This window comes from Archocentrus centrarchus, chromosome 14 (assembly GCF_007364275.1).
Source record: "Archocentrus centrarchus isolate MPI-CPG fArcCen1 chromosome 14, fArcCen1, whole genome shotgun sequence".
Taxonomy (NCBI): domain Eukaryota; kingdom Metazoa; phylum Chordata; class Actinopteri; order Cichliformes; family Cichlidae; genus Archocentrus; species Archocentrus centrarchus.
In genome coordinates, this window is record NC_044359.1 from 5,550,472 (window position 1) to 5,572,423 (window position 21,952).

General features: G+C 39.8%; 2 protein-coding genes across 2 annotated transcripts in view; one reads left to right on the top strand and one right to left on the bottom strand.

Annotated features, from left to right (window-relative positions):
* The window catches only part of arl10 (ADP-ribosylation factor-like 10), a 41,086-nt gene extending 34,368 nt beyond the window's left edge, over positions 1-6,718 (bottom strand). The window contains exon 1 of the mRNA XM_030747004.1: positions 6,490-6,718. Coding sequence (XP_030602864.1) covers positions 6,490-6,627 — 138 coding nt within the window. The 5' untranslated portion in view covers positions 6,628-6,718. The remainder of the gene's footprint in view (positions 1-6,489) is intronic.
* Positions 6,719-11,827: 5,109 nt separating this feature from the next.
* wwc1 (WW and C2 domain containing 1) overlaps positions 11,828-21,952 on the top strand; it is a 58,876-nt gene continuing 48,751 nt past the window's right edge. The window contains exon 1 of the mRNA XM_030746091.1: positions 11,828-12,815. Within this exon, the coding sequence (XP_030601951.1) occupies positions 12,697-12,815 (119 nt within the window). The 5' untranslated portion in view covers positions 11,828-12,696. The remainder of the gene's footprint in view (positions 12,816-21,952) is intronic.

Here is a 21,952-nt window from a genome sequence, read left to right on the forward strand (position 1 = left end):
TGGTGGGGTAGTCGATGTGTTGAATCAATTCCGGTATCAGCTTTTTCAAGTTTGCACTGTTAAAGTCCCCGGCTACGATGAGAGCCGCATCACGCTGGTTAGCCTGATAGGTGGAAATCGCCTCATGTAGCTCGGATAGTGCAGTGTTTGTGTCCGCCTGAGGTGGAATATAGACGGCGCTGAAGATGACCGAAGTAAACTCGCGGGGCAGGTAGTGGGGGCGGCATTTCAGGGTTAGGAGCTCCAGGTTAGGTGAACATGATTGTTTCAGAAGGACAACATTCCTACTGTCACACCAGTTGTTATTAATCATTAGGCACACACCTCCTCCTCTTGATTTTCCAGACTCACTCGTTCTGTCCGTGCGATGAACACTGAAGAACTCCGACGGCTGTACGGCGTGGTCCGGTATGAGGGGAGTCAGCCATGTCTCCGTGAGACAGATGATGTTGCAGTCCCTTATGTCCCTCTGAAACTGTATCCTGGCCCTGAGTTCGTCCAGCTTGTTATCCAGTGACTGGACATTAGCCAACAGGATGCTCGGCAGTGGCGTTTGGTGCGCTCTGCGCCTCAGCCAGGTAAATTGCAGTTTCTGAGGTTGGTAACTGATGAATTCTGTCATGGAATGGCTGCATGGCAGGACCCCAGTGCAGGACACGCAAAGCAGAGGTAAAATGTTAAACTCTGCTTTATTAGCAGGAGTGCAAAACAGAAGGCAGGGCTGAACAGAACCAGTTCAGGATCACAAAATATAACGACTTGGATTCCAGATACTAGGCACGCCAAAAAAAGAAAAGAAAAACACAGGCCGCACGCACACCAGAAGAACGACAATGAGGATGCAACAACAGGCAGAGAAAACAGAGGACCTAAATACACAAGGGGGCTGATGAGGGGAAAGGAAACTGCTGGGAACACAGGTGAACCAAAATACACTGAGGAGAAAAGGGGAAGCAAAACTGAACACAACAGACAGGGACCAGACGACTATCAAAATAAAACAGGAAGTCAGATGGGGGAACAAAGATGCAGACCTGACACCGGGAAACACAAGGAACTAGAAATAAGGCAAATTAAAGCAAAAACAAAAACACACAGGGTCAAAAGGACCCTGGACCATGACAAACATGTCCTGTGCAACAGAGGTAAAACTTGGGCTTCCTTTTCTGGGGTGGTTAAGAGGGCAAGAAATTCAAGGAATGAACTCTTGACAAGGCAGAGCTGTTAACTGAAAGCCATTTGGGTGGCTGTAGCTCAGGAGGTAGAGGTGGTCATTTACAAATTGTAAGGTTGGCGGTTCAGTCCCTGGCTTCTCCAGTCTGCATGGCAAAGTATCCTTGGGCAAGATGCTGAACCCCAAGTTGCTCTCTGATGCAACCGCCAGAGTATGAATGGGTGAATGAGACCTGTTGTATAAAGCACTTTGAGTGCTCAAAGTAGAGTAGAAAAGAGCTGCAGTGGGGAAAATAAGTATTTGATACACTGCAGATTGTGCAAGTTTTCCCACCTACAAAGAATGGAGAGGTCTTTAATTTTCATCATAGGTACACTTCAACTGTGAGAGACAGAATCTAAAAAAAAAAATCCAGAAAATCACATTGTATGATTTTTAAATAATTAATTTGCATTTTATTGCATTAAATTAGTATTTATACAATAGAAAAATAGAACTTAATATTTGGTACTGAAACCTTTGTTTGCAATTACAAAGGTCAGACATTTCCTGTAGTTCTTGACCAAGTTTGCACACACTGCAGCAGGGATTTTGGCTTTGGATTTTTCCTCCATACAGATCTTCTCCAGATCTTTCAGGTTTGGGGGCTGTCACTGGGCAACATTGAGTTTCAGCTCCCTCCAAAGATTTTCTCTTGGTTTCAGGTCTGGAGACTGGCTGGCCACTCCAGGACCTTGAAATGCTTCTTACAGAGCCACTCCTTAGTTGCCCTGGCTGTGGGTTTCGGGTCACTGCCATGCTGGAAGACCCAGCCACAACCCATCTTTAGTGCTCTTACTGAGGGAAGAATGCTGTTGGCCAAAATCTTGCGATACACGACCCCATCCATGATTCCTTCGATACTGTGCAGTCGTCCTGTCCCCTTTGCAGAAAAGCACCCTAAAGTATGATGTTCCCACCCCCCCATGCTTCACGGTTGGAACGGTGTTCTTGAGGTTGTACTTATCCTTCTTCCTCCAAACACAGTGAGTGGAGTTGATACCAAAAAGCTCTATTTTGGTCTCATCTGACCACATGACCTTCTCCCATGCCTCCTCTGGATCATCCAGATGGTCACTGGTGAACTTCAGATGGGCCTGGACATGTGCTGGCATGAGCAGGGGGACCTTCCGTGCCCTGCAGGATTTTAATCCATGACAGAATAGTGTGTTACTAATGGTCATGTTTAAGACTGTGGTCCTAGCTCTCTTCAGGTCATTGACCAGATCGAGGCTTGTGTCGATGACATGCGTGGTGATGTTCAAAGCTTTGCAAGCCGGCTGTACTACGTGACTGATTCAGGAAACAATTTGTGGGTTTGGCATGTGATTTGAAATATAAGGGCCAACAAAACACAGTGGATCCACCCTCACATTTTGTGGTATTGGATACTATTGCGGTTGGTTTGCAATCTATTTGGTTCTTTTTTGGTGATGAAAACAGCCAGAAAGAGGATATTTTCCCCTGTCTGGGAACACTTTGAGCCGATTTCTCCTAATAAGGTATGCGCATAGTAATAAATTATTACCCTAGTTTCATCTGTGCCCTGTGAAAGGGGTATTTTCTAAAGCAGGCGAAATCACCTGAAACAAAAGAAACCACATGAAGCCCAGCACTGTGGCAAAGCTGTTATTTCTAAATAAACATGAATAAATAAAATGTCCTTAGTGATATGAGCACAGTTACAAAGTAACTGTGTAACATAATCACATTCACATCACAACCCTCTCCCCAATTTGTTTCCACTTTCCCTTTTGACCCCACCATTTTATCATAAAGACAGATACCTTATTAATTAGTTCAGGATTTATTTATTGCCGTCACAAAAATCATTCATTTATTCTGTTCAAAGCTTCACACACCAAAGCCACTTTGTGATTATGATCACTCTGCCTGTTTTACATTTACTGTCCACTTGGTGGTGATGCAGAGCAAATGAAGCACCACGAAGCTTCGACCCATGGGCTCACCGATTGAACGGAAAGCTTCAATGCTTCATGAAGCTTCAACTCACCATCAGTACTGTAGCCCATCCCAGACTTGTGCAGGTCTATAATTTTGTCCCTGGTGTCCTTAGACCAGGGGTCTCAAACTCGCGGCTCACGGGCCACATCCAGACCCGCCCCCTACTTCCGGTCTGCGATTTGATGTCAAAAATATAAGACAATTTGGCCCTTTAAGTTACTGTTTTGACAGTTACTGTTTTAACTCCTCATAATTGGAGAGGAGTTCAATCAGGTGCAATTAATACAGGTAATGAGTGTAGAATAGGAGGGCTTCTTAAAGAAAAACTAACAAGTCTGTGAGAGCCAGAATTCGTGCTGGTTGGTAGGTGATCAAATACTTATTTCTTGCAATTAAATGCAAATGAATTATTTAAAAAAATCATACAATGTGATTTTCTGGATTTTTTTTTTAGATTCTGTCTCTCACAGTTGAAGTGCACTATGATAAAAATTACAGACCACTCCATTCTTTGTAGATGGGAAAACTTGCAAAATCAGCAGTGTATCAAATACTTATTTTCCCCACTGTATATAAGAACCAGTCCATTTACCGTTCCAGGCGAATACCTCATAAAGCAGACTGTGAAAATGCCAAGAGTGTGCAAAGCTGTCATCTAAGCAAGAGGTACCTACTTTGAAGAATCTAAAATCTAAAACATGTTTTGGTTGGTTTAACACTTTTAAGTTTACTGCATGATTCCTTGTGTTCCTTCATAGTCTGGATGACTTCAGTATTAATTTGCAATGTAGGAAAATAAAGAAAAACACTGAATGAGAAGGTGTGTCCAAACTTTTGCCTGGCACTGTACATTTTCAATTAAATCATCTCAGTAGACTGGATATGTCTCGGCCATTTCCTGGCATGGCCCTGAGTGAAAATGAATTTGACACCTCTGACTTAAGGTCCACATTTGGAGACTGGAGGGTAGTGGTCCCATCATTTCATGCCCATGCATACAGAGGGGGTTCAAGTCCAACAAGAATTATTATTTTTACACTTTCTCTGGTATTACCCATATACTTAAATGATGATTAGGTTTAAGTAATGAAAACTATTTGGTTAGGTTTAGACGAAAAAAATCCACTTGGTTAGGAAATTAAAAGTAATCTGTAATCAAAAAATTGCCTGGTAAGAATTAGGCACTACAAACTACTCAGTTAGGTTGAGGGTAATAAAATTGTGCTGACTATCACAATGTACATGTACAATAGACTGCATTTTTTAAGTACTTAACATATTTCACTTTTTGACAGTCATTTTTTTGGCGTTTTTGGGGCCTTCACAGTCATGAGGTCTGAATCCAGTACACCTTTCGAATGTAGTAGAATAGGCGAGTTACGGCAACAGTGTGCAGCATGTGCAGCTGACTGATCTGCAGGAGTGATGTGATTAACAATGTCAACACAGCAGAATTTCAGAGGAATGTTCAAAGTGTTTATCAACAACTAATGTGTATGTAAAGAGGAGACTGTAAAATCATAAACAATACAAAAAAAACCTGTAATATAAAGAAAACGGACAGTGCCTTTGAATCCCACTGACATGAAATATCGTCTGCCACTGCGCATCAGAAACAACAAAACAGAACCAAACACTGAGGGCGCACAGTGACAGTTTGTGTGGTTTAACCAGCTGCTGAATCTTCTGCTGCTCCTGTGGTTGTTTGTTGCTCTGTAAATGAGTATGTGCTGCACTCCCACCTGCTCAAACTCCTCTAGGTCAAAAACACGCTGTTACTCAACTCCTCTGCTTTACAGAGATGTGATTACAATGCATCCCCGGATGAAAACATTTACATCTCCTCTGCGGCGAGCCACCACCGGCAGACACCGGTATTATTCCCTGAAGACGGGCTGAGCCAGATAAAGCAGGCTAAGCCCATTACAGACTGCTGCTGATTGAATCAAGGAAACAAGATTAGAAACATGCAAATTGATTTTATTAAGAGATTGAAGCTGCAGCTGTGAAGACTCATTCATTAAGGCTCTCCCCTGGCCACCTGCTGTCTGTCTGCAGGATGCTGAGACAAACAATCATATTCCCAAACGGAAACACACTCTTTTGGCATCACCTTGAACATAATTTCCGACTTTCTCTTTTCAGCGGGAAATTAAAGCTGAAACAATCAGCACGTATTTTAATCTTTGATGAATTCAGTCACTCACAAAAAGCTGTGAGGAGTTCGTGGTTTTATTCATCTTTAAGAAACCAGGGCGGCAATTTATCACTCATTTGAGTAAAAGATGAATCCGTCAACTGAGAAAGTAATCAGCAAATTTTAATCCCTGCTGATATTTTTTAAGGACCTTTGTGAATAGGCGCTCCTTCTTCCAAAGGTGGCAGGAATCACTTGGAGTTTATTCAAATACGGTGTCAGTCATGATGATTAAGCAAACTGATCAGGAAAACGTGATAAGAAATCACATCTGGGGGAAAAGTTATTTCAGCTTAATTTCAATTGCAGAAGCTCATGAAGCTCAACTGCCAAAACCTGCAATTCCTCTAACGGCCACTTGAGGCTAACTTCAAAAGCGAGCAGTCCCTTTACAGCCTGATGCCGAAACAGTTTCCATTACTGTGCAGTTTCTGTCCTCCTGACTATTCACCATCGCCATAGCTACTGTGATGTCATAATTAGCCGTTTACTTCCATTGTTAGTATCTGTTGAGGAGCATCTCGCGAGCGCCTCCTACTGCACCCCTGGCTGAACTGCACACAATTTCTGTACAGTGGGATTGATGGGAATGGTTTCCTTGGGTCAGGGCTGTGTGACGTCCATCTTTTTAATATTCTTTGGTCCATTTACTAACGTAGAAGGGGAGGAGCTTGTGACCTACACTGCAACCATCCACCAGGGGGCGATCAATGGAGCTGTCATGTTACATAATGCTGTCCTGTGTGTGAATATAGTGTTCTCGTTCTCAGAATATTACCACCACCATCATCTTCATCATCACCATTAATCATCAACAACAGCAACATCATCCCCCACCTCCTTCTCCTCTTCATCATCATCATTCACAGCTTTGTCTTCTCATAATCATCTTCATCAGCACTACCACCACTACTAATGCCACCAGCATATATTCACCAAGCATCACCACATCCTCATCACCTCTAATGATCCTGCAGTGTTTCCTTCCTTCAATCAGAGGTCCCTGAATGCGTCTCTCTCCAAGTTAAACAGTTCAGTAAAAATGAAATTAATTCAATTAAATATCATAAAATTACGAAATCTAGTGGGTTACATTAGTAACCTGCCCTCCCACCTCTTGGATGGTACAGTACTCCGCCTGTGGTGACCATATCCGCCTCTTGTAGAAGTAGTTCAGGGCGATAAAGAGCGCGGAGCCGAGGGCAGCCACGGCGGCGGTCAGGGCGATGGAGATGTGCCGGAGGAGAACCATAGGTGGCGGATAAGGTGGCGAAAGGAGCCGGGGGAAAGGAGCCGGACGCACCGTTGCTGCTGCTGCTTCTTGTTCCTGGACGCCGATAACTGACTGACTTCCTCCTTCCTCGCGCTCCGCTCTCGTGCTGCGGCTGAGCGCGCCACATGTGACCGAGCGGCTCCGGTGTTTTTGTTCCGAGACGCAGAAACAATGCTGCGTTCAGGTGGCCCTCGGAAACTTCCCCACTCTCTAACTAACAGACTGACGGGCATTAAACCAGTGACTTTTATCATAATGTAATGATCTAATTATTTTTCTTTGTTCCTGGCTTACTAATATTAATACATTTATTTATTTATTATTACATGGTACTTCAAAAACATCTATATACTTATACAACAGTGACAATCATTTAATTCAATATCAATTCGTGTTGTTATAATAATAGTGAATTATTTAAATATTTTTTAAATTGTATTAAATATTAGTATTTTATTCTAAAAATGCATTTACTGCCTTAATGTTGTGATAATAATATAGAATTTTTCCTTATTAATTGATTGATTTGTTATTTCACTGTAAAAATATTAATTAATTAATACATCTATGCAAATGTAATATTGAAGCATTGAATAATATTTGAAAATAATGTTGTTAATATATTAATATTAATACTGAAAAGGATAAGCAGAAGAAAATGGATAGATGAGTGGATGTCATAATTAATTATACATATATATGTATTTATACTAGAGCCCAACTAATTCAGGATTTTTAAGACCGATACTGACACCGATATTTGGCGATTAAAAAAAATCCATCTGCCGATGTTTTTTTCTTGCAGACACATGAAATATAAATAGATTTCTCTAATATCCATGTGCAGTTATTCATGAGTGTTGGCTGAGATAAGATAACAGTGCAGTTTTCAAATAATCTTGTTTTCTTGTTACAAGTAGTGCGTTACATGTTCATGCTCTGTCCAGTTCTACTCAGAACTGGACAGAGTGTGAACCAACACAAACAGCTGTTGTGAACAGGGACATTGCAGAGTGTCCTCTGGTGGACAAACTATGCAACATCAACACTCATAATGTGATTTAAGAACGTTTCTTCCATTTCTACTTTGCTTTTAATTTTCCTTTATCTGCCAATATAAATATTTACCAGTACATCAGTAAATAGTATCGACCCATATATATATATATATATATATATATAAGCAGGTCAGACTCTAAATTATGCTATTTTACAATAAAAGCACTGATTATAATTTTATATTATTATAGCAATACTGAATATATTATTTATTATTTTATTGACAAGTTTGTATCATTACTGTATTATTTTTGCAATACTATATTGTAATATAATATTCAAGTTTGAACATATTTTTATGTTTTATTATAATTCTTACTTAATGAATTAACATTGTTATAATGTTGATTTGCTAGATGATAGTAATGCTTTCATTTCATTTTTATCATAGCAACAGAATTTGTTTCATTAATATTGTTATAACAATTTGAATCATTGAATTATATTAAAATGTGTTCTTTGTTAACAATTTTCTTTTTACTTTTGTTTTTTGCTTTTAATATTATAATAAATTAATATTAATCCATATATTTATATTCTATCCATCCAAATATTGCAGTTAATATTGTAATAATATATTGAATTATATAAAAAACATACACTTAGAATATTATTGTAAAGTGTATATTATAGCAATATTCATTATTGAATCAATATTTTTATTGTAAACTGGAGTTTTAAAAATTATGTTAAAATGTATTTATACAATTTTAATTTATTATAAAAATATTACTTATTTGATTAATATTGCCAAAATAACACAATTAAAATAATAATTATTATTAAAATTATTTTATTTAAAAAATAATCATCTTAAGTACTTAATCAAAGTACTTAATCAGGTACTTAAGAAACATCTTAAGTACCTGATTAATTGTTTTGTTCCAATAAACAAAACAATTAATTGAGAGCATTATCAGCAGTTGCGACCTCTTTTGGTCCACTGATATTTAAAATTAAAAATTCAGGTTTTGAAGCAGAATAATCTTTGTTCTTGTCTAAATCCAAAAAATTGTGTGTATTCATAAATACTGGTATAGAATTAACCCTTAAAGGAGCTTTTAATGAAACTTGGCTGAAAAGAATAGAGTCCTGAAATACAGGTCCACATATATAAGGCCTTTATGTTCTCTTAATGCAAGACACAATTATAAAAAAATAAAAAATACAAACGCTTCATGTATTTCACATTCATCTCCATAAACCCCTCTCTAAAAACAGGACATTTCATATGGGATAGATGTTAAAAAGAGAGGAAAGGCTTGCTAACTCAACAAGGTCTTCCTCCTTGTACGATAATCAATAAGATTAGGACCTGCAAATGTTTTCTGCTTTTCCATCAGGATATTTTCTGCAAAGTACACCTGAAACAAGCGATGGTGCAACAAATATCCACCAGTAAAAGCAGCAATACCCCACTGTAAAGTGAACTTTGGGTTTTACTGTTATTGTAACCTAATATAATAACATAAAAAAGTAACAAATTTTATGTTTCATTTTAAAATAAGCAGATATTTTATTCCAGTTATGTAAAACAATTATGAAGTGGAGTACAGCATTTCATTACTTCCTCATGAAAAACCAGCCCAAAGTGAACAAAGTGGTTAATTAAGAAAGCACTCAAAGTTGGAGACACGTCTGTTCATATATGTTTTTTGCCTTTTTTTTTTTTTTTTTTTGCCAGTGTTAAGTAACAACGGCTTTATGGAGGACTGACCCAGCATCCCTCAGCAGGCACTTATTTATTCACTGGTTCCTGAATACAAACGTGCCTCAATGAGCCAAAAGAAAACATCCCAACACAGCACACAAAAAGTGACATTGCAGCAGGGATAATAAGTGGGAAACGCTGCTGTCTCTCACTTTGTGACTTCAGGGACAAAAAACCTTTTAGTTCTTGCTCCTCTCTGACTTCATAGAAAATGGCAAAAATTTAAGTGTCTGATTTGATTTGCACCTGGAAAGCTGGGAGCTGTGGAAGGCCATTTCATCTACTTCAAGAAATGCAGTCATGAGTAGTTTATGATAATGGGAATATATCCCATAATTCTGACTTTAAATCTCAATTAAATTCAATTCAGTTTATTTATACAGCACCAAATCACAACAAACAGTCGCTTCAAGGCACTTTATATTGTAAAGTAAAGACAATAATACAGAAAAAAAAAACACCCAACAAAACAATCCCCTACAAGCAAGCAGTCAGTGACACTGGGAAAGAAAAACTCCCTTTTAACAGAAAGAAACCTCCAGCAGAACTAGGATCAGCGAGGGGCAGTCGTTTCCTGTGACCACTTGGAGGTGAGGGGAGGTAGACAGGACAAAAGACATGCTGTGGAAGAGAGCCAGAGATTAATAATAACTGATGATTACATGCAGAGTGGAGTATATACAGAATGAAAAGAGCTGTGTGAAGAAGAAACACTCATGGGAACCCTCCAGCGACCTAGGCCGTAACTAAGGGAGAGTTCGGGGTCACCTGATATAATTCATCACCTGATATATGCACCAAGAAAAGATGTTAAACAATTCTTATTCTTATTATTCTTGCAGAGATCTTTATTTACAGAAGTGCACAAAGTAAAAACAGGAGAATGGAAACACGGACCTGATGTGACAATTAATATCAGAAGATTTAGTGCTTTAGATTGTAAAACCACTATAATATAATTTCCCTCCAGCCTTGGGGAAAGGTTTACAATAGTTTAAGGTTATGTAAGATATGGGAGTGGAACAGAGGTTCATTAACAGTCAATTTTCAGCTTATTTTTATTTCAAAAGCTGTTTAGCCTTTTCCCTCCAAGTTTAAGCCACGCTGGTGCATAAACAGGTAATAAAAAGCCAAGTTATGAATCATTAAATGCTTTAAATGCATTATGCTTCCAGTTTAATCCAAAGCGTTTTCCCCAGTTTATACTGGTATATACTGATAAAACTCTCATACAAAATCAGTAAACAGGATTAAAAAAAAACTACAGGCAGGGCCGTAACAGCTGCACTGTGATTGGCATCATTTCATTCTCTCTTCTTGACTCTGGGCTCTTGTACCAAGAAATATTTCTGCAAGAAAGAAAAACCTGGTAATAATTTACTCATCCAGCACTTTAGCACGTTGACCTCCAGGTGGCGATGTGGCTTTGAGGTTTTTCTGCCGTGCAGGCTGGTTTGAATGTTTTATGATCCATCCATCTATTTTCTTCTTCTTATCCTTTTATGAAGTATAAAGTGAAGTAAGTTTAAAAACAGGTGTATCTAAAATAAAAGGTGGAAGTGAACAAACTAATGCATTGGTTTTCTGCGGGTTCTTCAGTTTCCTCCCACAGTGCAAAGACATGCAGTTAGTGGGGTCAGGTTAATTGGTGATTCTAAATTGTCCATAGATGTGAATGTGAGTGTGAATGGTTGTCTGTCTCTCTGTGTTAGCCCTGCAACAGGCAAGTCACAAAACAAGTCACAAAGTCACAAAACTTAAATTTGATATATATGTGTGTGTGTGTGTGTGTATATATATATATATATATATATATATATATATATATATATATATATATATATATATATATATAACAATATAGTTACAGTGATGTAGCATTTATCCAAACAAGAAATGAAGTGGGTACTTTTAATTGTTTCCTGAACAAAATGCCAAATATCTAATATCATGTCCACAAACTAGCACGTTTGCTGATTATCCTTCATCATCCTTCATCCAGCATATCCACCATCCCTCCTCTGCACATGTCCAAACTATCTCAGCCTTTCGTTCCTGTTTGCAGAAATGCACAAAGTAAAAACAGGAGAATGGAAACATGGACCTGATGGTGGAGATTAATATCAGCTCATTTAGTGCTTTAGACTGAAAAACCACAACTCTCTGGGAAAAGTTTACCATAAATTCAGGTTTGTTTGGAGCGTGGTCTACTTTTAATTTTTATTCCTGTTAACTAACATGGCTTTTATCACGCCTAGTTTTAGCTTTTAGTTTAGTTATAGTTCACTATAATAATCTGCTTAAAATCAAAAACATTGATTTTGTTAATATCTGCCATGGTTAAGCCGGAAGTTTGTCAACAAATGTTTTATTTTGAAGCCGGAAGTCTCAGTCAGTGGTTGCCACGAACTTGACGGCGGTTCGAGCGAAGTCGGGACCGAAGAAGACTTTACCGCCGCCGCCGCTGCTGCTGCTGTTGCAGCCTCCCTCTGTCCGATTTAACCGGGGAATTTCACAGGATAACAGAGAAGTTCGTTGGCGGTTTAGCGGATTTTATCGGCTGTGGATTCTCCCGCGACTTTTCTTCTTTCTCCGAGCGGCGGTCAGACTGTTCACTGCCCCGCAGGCTGGTGGCTAGCGTCGGTTACTGCGGCTAAACATGGTGGCCTGTAGGCACAGAGAGGAGCCGAGCCCCGTCTCTGCGGGTTTGGGGGTGTTTTAAAGCAACGCGGGGACGTTTTTAATGCTGCTTCACACTATTTAAAGTCGTTGCTTTGGTAGTCTGGAGGTTTATGTGAGGCTGCCCGTCTGTTTACGTCAAACCCGGGCAGCGGGACCACCGGCGGCAGCGGGACCCCGTCCGTGTTCGGCGGAGCGTGGATAATCCCCCCAAAAGTTCCTCCAGCCCGCCTCAAAGTTTCCCAGCGGATGTGGAAAACTTCGGACCATCCTAGCTACCCTTTCAGATGTTGTGTTTATGTTACGGATGCTTTGACGCTCAGACACTAGGATGAGTTGTTGCACAAGTGCAGCCTGATGAAACTGTTTATTTCGCCCCCTTCCTCCTCCTCCTCCTCCTCCTCTCCAGGGTCTGATTGTTAATCTGCGGATTATTATGGGTTGTTATCATGGCCTAATCCAGCCAGACTCTGAATTTGGGGACTAGCTGCAGGTTAGAGGCTGACTGTGATGGTGGTGGTGATGATAATGATGATGGTGGGCTCCCTTCGTTATGATTCTGACCAGTGAGGAGTTCATTACATGGAGACTCGCCTGACATGCCGAGGAAGGAGTTGCCACTACCTGACGGTTGGGAGGAAGCCAGAGACTTTGATGGCAAAGTTTACTACATTGACCACATTAACCAGTGCACGAGCTGGATCGACCCCAGGGACAGGTAGGACTGCGTGAGGACAGGTGCTGTCGACCTTTGACCTCTGTCAGATGGGTACACCACACAGATACGATTAATAACGTTTTAATGGCTGAATTCATGCTATAAAAGAGAAGATATGAGCCTTTTAGTGCAAACTCCATCATTAAGTCTGTTCATATAGTCAACACAGCAAATTGCTGCTCAGTTTACCACATTATTCACACCATATTTGCACAAAAGTACCTTTTTTGTGCATTTAATTTACTGTACTGAAACCTGTAAAAGATGCTTCTCTGTCACATTGATCCCAGTAATGCTTGATTTATGGGACCTATTCTCAGTTTTCTGGAACCAAGTTGTAGGCTGACATACTTTAAGTACCTACCTTATGTTGAGTGATTGGATCAATATTAGCAGCTCCATGGCCGGTTGTTTTTTTTTGGGTAAGGCATCATAATGAAATTAATGCAACCTCCTCTTGCTAGGGAATTCTAGGGCTGGTTGGCGAGTGGTTACTGGAGGTTACTGGAGGTGCACAGACCAGTCCTCTAGGCCTGTGACTGAGGCAATCGATTTCACAGCAACCGCTCACAGTTGGATGGGGAATACTAATTTTGCACTGTCCTCAGCTGCAATGAAAATCACCAGTCACCTGTATGAGTTATCTGTAAATTATAATGAATGCATCTTTTAGAGGTGCTTTCTTATATATTAATATAAGAAAAACTATTTTTTACCTGGTAATGGTGCTTTTACAGCTATAGCTGAATAATTGGAAGATGGTAAATTTAAGTATTTTTGAGCCATTTTCAGCCTGAAGATGGCACAGAAAACCTGAATCCCACCTAAATAACTTTTTAGTAACATTCTTTTTGTCATTTGGATCTTTTGTCATTTTGGGGTTTTTTAAAATGTTTTTTAAATTTGTTTAGTTTTTGCGCCAAGTAGATGATTTTTGATGTCTTGCTGATGATTAAATGGCTCAGTAATGAACAGCCAGCCCAATGAGATTTGTTTCTGCAAATAACTCACTCAAAATACCGGTTCTGCTCTGAGTGAAGAATCATTTATTTTTCTAAGAAGGGAACCCGTAACTGAAAATATCAGAGAGCAGAAAGCCTCGTTCAGTTTGTTAATCTGTCATAAAAACATAGTTATCTCACAGCTCAGGATGCCAGAGGTGCTTTTCTGTTTGCTCATTTAAATTCCTGCTGTCAGGCGTGGAGGTGTGTTACCTGTTCTTTTCTCCTCATATAGAAACCCATCAGTGTAATAGGCTTAAAGTGCCGAGCATGACACGGCCTCACTTGTACAAATCACCACAGTGTAGAGGGCAGGGCAGATTTTCTCGGGGACTCATTTTTCAGTCTTAACCAGTTACTTAAGACCCCTCAGACTTTAACACCAAATCCCTTTAATGGCTTGTGTTCAGAAATCTCGAGTTGTTTTTACTCTTCTGCCTGAGAGAACTTGGAATCTTTTTCCCGGTGCATTTGGTTTACTTTGGTCACCGTGTTTGACATCTGCTTTGTACATTGTCCAGATAAAACTACAAGGAAACAGAAGATGCAAGAGTCAGTGGGCAAGATCAGCAAGAGTATTCCTCTGACTGTAGCTGTGCTGTACTTTAAATATGGAGCAGTTTGTGTTTGCAAAGGTTTTAGTTGACCATGCTGTGTCCATGCGGTCTACAAGTGTTTGTGTTTATCCACTGAAAACCTCTTTGCAGTGGTCAGATTATAATATGTATGATTCTTCCCACATCATCCTTGAACTGAGCCTAGAATGATCTGGATTAGTTTGTGTTGTTTTCTTTTGAACATCGTCTGCCAATTTTTCTTAATTGTAAACCTATGACACCAGATGTCCATGTTTCTCGCAATGATTCATTTCATAACTCTGGTAAAATTTCCAAGCAGGACTTTTTGATGATTTCCTGTAAGCAGACAGACTCAGAAAATCCCTTTAGGGGGATGACTCTGCATGGAGCCATGATTCATCAACCAGTTTTACCACATTTAACCAAAATCTTTGCATTTTTTTCACACTGCTTAAAACCATGTGGTACTCCAGGAATCGGCTGTGTTTCAGTAAAACCCTGAGAACAATTGCAGCAGATGGCTGTCCCTCCCTGAGCCTGGTTCTGCTGCAGGTTTCTTCCTGTTAAAAGGGAGTTTTTCCTCCCCACTGTCGCCAAGTGCTTCCTGATTGTTGTGGTTTTCTCTGTATTATTCTAGTGTCTTTACCTTACAATATAAAGCACCTTGAGGTGACTGTTGTTGTGACTTGGCGCTATATAAATAAAATGTAATTGAACAAAAGTCCCGTAGATGGACTTGATAGATAATGTAGACTTGAACCTTTCCATCCAATTCTTTATTTATTGGGAGTTCTGTCTGTAGCTGTGTGACAGCTTGTCGAGGATTTTCACAGAGGAACATCCAGGTGTGGGAAACACCGATCCAGGTAACATTTTCATGCCTTTTGGAGCAGTCATGCTAATAAACCAACCAAGTAACAGAAACAAAATCAGACTGATCATGTAGATCATGTAGCACAGTTTGAGCAGGTATTTTTCTTTTAGCAGATTTGACCTGTGGGTCTTTACAAAAATGGCTTAATAAAAATAACTGTCCAAATAAGTGACGGGGGGGGCAGACTTTCAGTTGTGATTTTTTTGTTTTTAATCTTAAGCTCTAATCAAGAGTGGAAATAAGGATTTGTTGCAGGTGGCAGCATGTTGTTGGTTGTAGGCCTCCAATTATCTTGGCTGCTGTTGAGATAAACAGACAGTTGCTGGTGGTGTGTAAGGTGGAATGAAGACTTTCTCCTCTGGTTGCTTTACAAACTCAGGAGTTTTAAAGGCACAGAAAGAAAAAACAAAGTCCTGAGTGAAAAACACCCCCCAAAAAAAACAACACGGGCACATTCCTGAAACACACGACGTGAAGGACTGAGCTCTCGCAGACCCGCCAACCAAAGGCCCGATTCATCTGAAATCCCTTTCACTGCCTGCCAAGGTGCATGAGGTCAAAGTGCAGCGTGAGGCCCTGCAAACTGTAAACTGGGATCTAACCGCTGCTCTGTGCCAGTTTTAATACGTAACCAGCAACTCTCATGACTTATTTATTCAAAAAAGCATGAGGCCACACACGAGAGGGCTTTAGTTTGGGACAGTAGTGCAGAAATGAGAGCTTCCCTGCAGGTAGCGATTTCTTCAACTGATGAATTGTGCAGCTTTACTTGGTATTGTAAGGTGCCAGCAGTTATAAAATAGTTAGGTTTGATTTTATTTTTTAAAACGCCTGCTTCCCAATCCTTCCTCTTTAGATGGAGGGGACTTGATTTTTCTTTTAGCTACCCCCTCATGTTCATGATCAACTATGGAAGACTTAAACTAAAGAAGCTTAAAAACTGCAAAATTGGGAGAACAAGTAATTAGAGGAAAAATGCAAAGGGAAATTAAAAAAGTTAAACTAATTTCATATCATGGTTGCTAAAATCTTTCCTGCTGTCAGACATACAGAAAAATGTAGAGTAAAAACTGACCCAGAAATGGAAAGACACTACCTGCACTGTTTGTTTTTGATCCTGTAGTGTTGAACAGTTTCCCCTTCATTCCTGTATCACGTCATTGACTGATCGATGGGGATTGGCTTCTGCTGTTTGCTTAGTATGACAGCATCAGCACAAACCAGCGTGCCTTTTGTTGGAAGGAAATTCAAGGACGGATGGTTTGAATTCACGGCTGTAGTCATGTGAAAGTTCTCCCATTGTACTCAGGAATGAAGACAGACAGCAAGCCTTATTTCCACACTCAGAGCTTCTTTTAAACTTGTCCTGCCCTCAGCATTTAAAGCAAGAGTGGCGGCTTATCTGATGTTTTTTTTTATTTTAATATCAAGTCCACTTGCAGCTGTGCAGGACTTCCAGATCGAAGAGCTGATTTCAAGGCAATATTCATTATTTTTCTAACAACATATTTTCCCTTCTGCTGTGTTATGCCCTGATTTCTAAGCTATAAAAACAGCGCTTTGTTAATTAACAAGGCTATTTGTGAGTTGTGCAGTCCCACTTTAATGGTGGCCTTGGGCTCTTAAAACTCACTCAGCATTCTGCGGTATATGCAGAACTTCATGCTGAATAAAATGAAGAAACAAAAAGAGAAGAAAATGAGTAAAAAAACTGTAAAGTATGAGGAATTTTCATTTTTTTAGATTTCTAACTTTAAGATAAACACAACAAAAACGCAGCGGTCCACATCATAGCAAACAAAACGCACAAATTCACACAAGCAAAAAACAATGATGTGCATAGTTTCCACCAAACACTCATTCTGATCGACTCTGATCCAAATCTTCATCAGAGTTCATATAAGTTTCCCAAATCTGTTCAGATTATCTTTCAGTATATGTCATATATCCAGTGTGTAATATTTGGTCTATGAGGCTTCCCCCCCCCCTCTCAGATAGTGCTCTTAGCGTTTTGACATTTAACCCTGTGAGGTCCTAAATCATCAAAACTATTTAAAAGATATTTTGGGGGCATTTTTGCCTTTAATGGATAGTGATGCAGTGAAGATTGACAGCAAAGTTAATTAATTTGTTTATTTTAAAAATTAATAATTTGTTAGAATTTTTCCAAAGCAAAAAAATCACATATTCTGATGGCCAGTGGTTAGAAATAAAATTAAATGTACTGAGATTAAATACACATGTATGTGCAGTACATATATCCAACTAATAACAAAGCAACAGCTTGAGAAGAATTAACTAAGTAGAAGCTAGAAGCACTTAGAGAGCGCAAACCTCCGCCGAGGCCATAGGGTCACTGACGCTGTAATACGTGTATCTAAATGCTGTGAAATAATCTTGCATCTTTCCCAGATGCTAGGATCATCTGAGCAGTAAACAATAAAAAATGATTGTTGCCTCACTATGTTGTTTGATGGAACATGTCACTATGTTACACTCTAATTTTTTCAGGCTTTTGTGCCTTGTGTTTCGGAGTTAGAAGCTAAATTATTAAAATCCCTCTATCCCACAATAGTGAAGAATCCTTAAAAGATCCTTGTCGCTGGGGATTTGTGGAGGTTTAGTAGATGAATTATGCTGATGTTTTCTATTCAGATTGTATCCATGCCTCAGTTCCTTGAAGGACATGATAATGTCAGAGTTTGGATGATGCAGATGTTGAGTTTTTTCAAGCCCTTTTAGAGGTCTAAATTCAAATATATCATCTGCTCTTCTTCTTTTGATTGTCTGTTTAATGGACACTCTAGTATAAATAAATCAGATGAGGTAGTTTTAGACCATGATATTCAAAGTGTGCCCAAAGAGGGAGATCTAACAAGGAAAAAATGGAGCGCTTATAAATTGTTGAGTGCAGTGTCATGTTTCTGTTGTTGGCCCTAAATGTGTGTCATCAGAGGAATGGAATGTTATTGGCCAGATAACGCACTGCCACAGGTATGAGAAGGTAGATTGTGCAGAGGGTCTGCGGCAGGCAGTCTTTATGATGAATCCACCTTTTATTTGGATGCCTTGTCAGTAGAGCTTTATGGATGTTTTACTGTTGGACCTTGAGCAGCTATGAAATGTAATAACTCATCTTGAGGAATTTGTGCGCTCTGAATGAGCGTCACCACCTGACTCACCGTGCAGCTCGTCGCCCTGTGTGTTTGCACTCTGCCACTCGATTTGTCAGTTAGCATCAAAGTGCTGAAGCTCGGCTGAATGTTTACCTTGGTGTGTGAAACCTGGGTGGGTGGGTAATGTACTCGTATCAAATTATTTTTGACCAGAACATCACAAGCAATTCTTTTTTAAATTTTTCTGTTTGAGTCTCTAAAAAGCTTCAGAAAAATGTGCAGCCGCTTATGTGACACTACAAATCTTGTTAATTGCACATTTAACACTTTGTTTGGTGGGGTAAGCACTTACATGTGGCAGTGTTATCCCCTCTGAATCCTCCTGCTTATGTCTGAATAGGATATAGTTTTAAAATTTACAACTGCAAAGAAAATAACACTTTATTGCCTGTCCAATGGCAGCAGTGCATTAAATATGTAATCTTATGTGTGTTTGCATGCTTTGAAGTACAGTAATCCCTCACTTATCGCGGGTGTTACGTTCCAGGACCACCCGCGATAAGTGAAAATCCGCGAAGTAGGGATGCTATATTTATTTTAATACTTATACATTATTTTAGTAGTTATACACTATTTTAAGTTTTTATAAACCCTCCCCACACACTTATACACCAAATATATACATTACTGTACAACACGTACTACGCACGTGAAGAACGAGTACCGCAAAACCCCGCGAAACAGCGAAAATACCGCAATAAATATTTTACACTAATATTGATTGAAAACCCACGAAACAGCGAGTCCACGAAAAGCGAACCACGAAGTAGCGAGGGATTACTGTACTCTTTAATTTGATACTTTCACCAGTAACACTTGACTGACCTGCCATAAAAAACAGCATGCAGACTGGTCAACCAACAGCATGCTATCAGTCCACATGGATGACTGGCAACTCTGTGGGTGATCTCTGTGACAACAGGTTTCCTCTTTCAGCTGCAGGTCCTGTGAGCCAAAGGCTCAGGCTTGACGCTGATCTAAACTCTGTTTGTTTTTCTACTCTTGGATTATGATGTCAGAGAGAGTATAGCCCTAATGTGGTCATCTTAGAGATCTGTTCATGAGAGGAAACCAATCAATAGGAAGTTGCCCCCCCATCATCCAAGGGTGAATTTCTTTTAAACTAGAATTTTTCTCTTCACACAGTGAAGTATGTCTATTGTTGAGATATTATTGGCATGCTTGTTTACACTCACCTTGTGTGAGTGTGTTTTTGATCTGCTCCCTCAGCCGTTGCAGGCGGTTTGAACACTAATGCAGTGAAGCATGTGAGAAGCACTACAAGTGCCTATTGAATGACTGACAGCGAAATGGAGGCTGGGCTGCTGCTGCCAGCTGGTCCTTCGCTCTGAGGGGAAACAGTGACGGAGAGTGACGGGTTTAGGCCAGCGACTCCCCTCAGCTTGGTGATTAGAGGATAGGATTTAGTGGGTGAGAGGAAAGTGAGAGAGAGAGAGGAATCAAATAATGGGATACCCAGCCAGCCAGCCGTCTTTTTCTGGGATCAGCGGTTGGCAGCAGTTTCCCTGTCTTCCCTCGCTAAATTTAGAGCTGAGCTGAGGGGGTCTTCTCCGGGTTTCTTTCATTATTCATCAGCTGAAAAAGAATCCAGTTCAGTTTCTCCCATCAGCAGTGAGCTGCTGCTCTCAGCTTATCTGCAGTCACGACAAGAGACAGCAGAGACGAACAGCCAGAGACAAGCCTGGATTTTCACTCTGCAGGTTGTTGGAATCAGCGAGGGTGGATTTCATACATCTCTGTGTTTTTCTGCACAAAGCTGAGTACAGCAGTGCATCTAAATGCTTATATAACATGTATACATTGAGTTTTTGCCAACTGATAATTGTCTGAAGATATGAGTGTCAGTACTTAAGCAAAACAGAAAACTTTGTAATTGTGAAGGTCTGGATCATTTTTGGAGCCCATGTTTGGATGATATAAGCCAGGTGCATCAAACTCATGTTAGTTTGTGGACAGCATGGCAACATCTCGAATTTGATCTCAAGTGAGCTGGATGAGTATAACTGTATAATAAACCCTAAAAAACCTGCTTAATGTTCCCGTTACTACACATTTTAAAAACATTAATTTTTAATTAATTATCCATTGACCAAATGAAATATCCCGGTTTTTATACTTTCAGCCTATTGTTAGTACAAGGAAATGGAAATTAGGGACACTGATCCAGGGTTTGGATTCAGATTTCAGCTGGATCGGGTACGGATCTGTGGGCTGATCTGTTTAGTTTCCGTCAGCAGCAGGAGAGCTAGAGTAGCATGGAAGAAGTTAACATCAAAGACTCAGCAGTCTGGAGTTATTTCACTCTGGCTACACCAGCAGCTTTTATCCGTTGAGCAAGCCGACGTGACTGAAAAGCTCCAAAGATGACTGTCAGCTTCTCTGCCTCACTCGATGGAGCTTTTCTGTCTGGTGTAACACTTGTTTGGAAAAATTTATTGAACTTCAGGTGTTGTTGAGTAGGGCTGCAACGATTAGTCGACATTGTCAACAATAAAAATAGTTGACGACTAATTTAATTGTCGATAATAGTTGTTTATTATTACTGATGATTTTTTTTTTTTTTGTTTAACGTAGTGAGACATCTTCCTGTCCATCTATCTCTGGTGAGCTTCACACATGCGCAATCCGGTTATTAAGTGATGACGTAGAATTCCATTTCCGGGTCCAAACTGTCACATGATCAATTTTCCGCAATGCTGTGTCCCTGGTTGTTATAACTCGAAAAAAAACACACTCAGCTGTGATTTTACCGATGACAAAGAGAAGCGGAAATGGCTGCAGTTGATAAGGTATGTTACAATCATTAATAGTGAACAGTCATTGGTTATACCATTGCTGTTTATTTAGAAGCATTTGGACCCGGAAATGACGTCAAACTTAAAGACTGGATAGTATGGGGGATACTGGTGAAACTGTGCCAACTTTGTTTTACAGGGACGAAAAAGTACTATTTTTTTTTTTTTTAGTGGTTGGAAAAATGGACCGTTAAAGTTATATCAGCAGCAAACCTGATTAAAATTTTTTAATTGAAGTATGTGTTTACTACCACATTTTAAATGACTTTATGCAAAATATAAAAGCTGATAAGTGTCATTTCATAATTACCGTATTTTCCGGAGTATAAGTCGCACTTTTTTTCATAGTTTGGCTGGGGGTGCGACCTATACTCCGGAGCGACGTATATGTGACATTTATAACACATGAACCAAAATACTCCAGCCACTTGACATCTCCGTGAACTGCAGCTTTAAGGCAGTCTTGCGTAACCTGTGGGCGCAGTGGATGATGGATGGAGAGCACAGCTTAACGGCAACTGGGAGAATGCGCCACCCAACTTTCCTGGAAGTCATTGGATGGATCAAGAAAACATGGGCTTCAGTGACAAACCATCCTGTTGGGATTCAGAAAGGCTGGAATAATTGGAACTGCAGCTGACGACGAGTCTGACTAACGCGACACAGAAGAGGAAGCGGCGCTTCGTCTACGG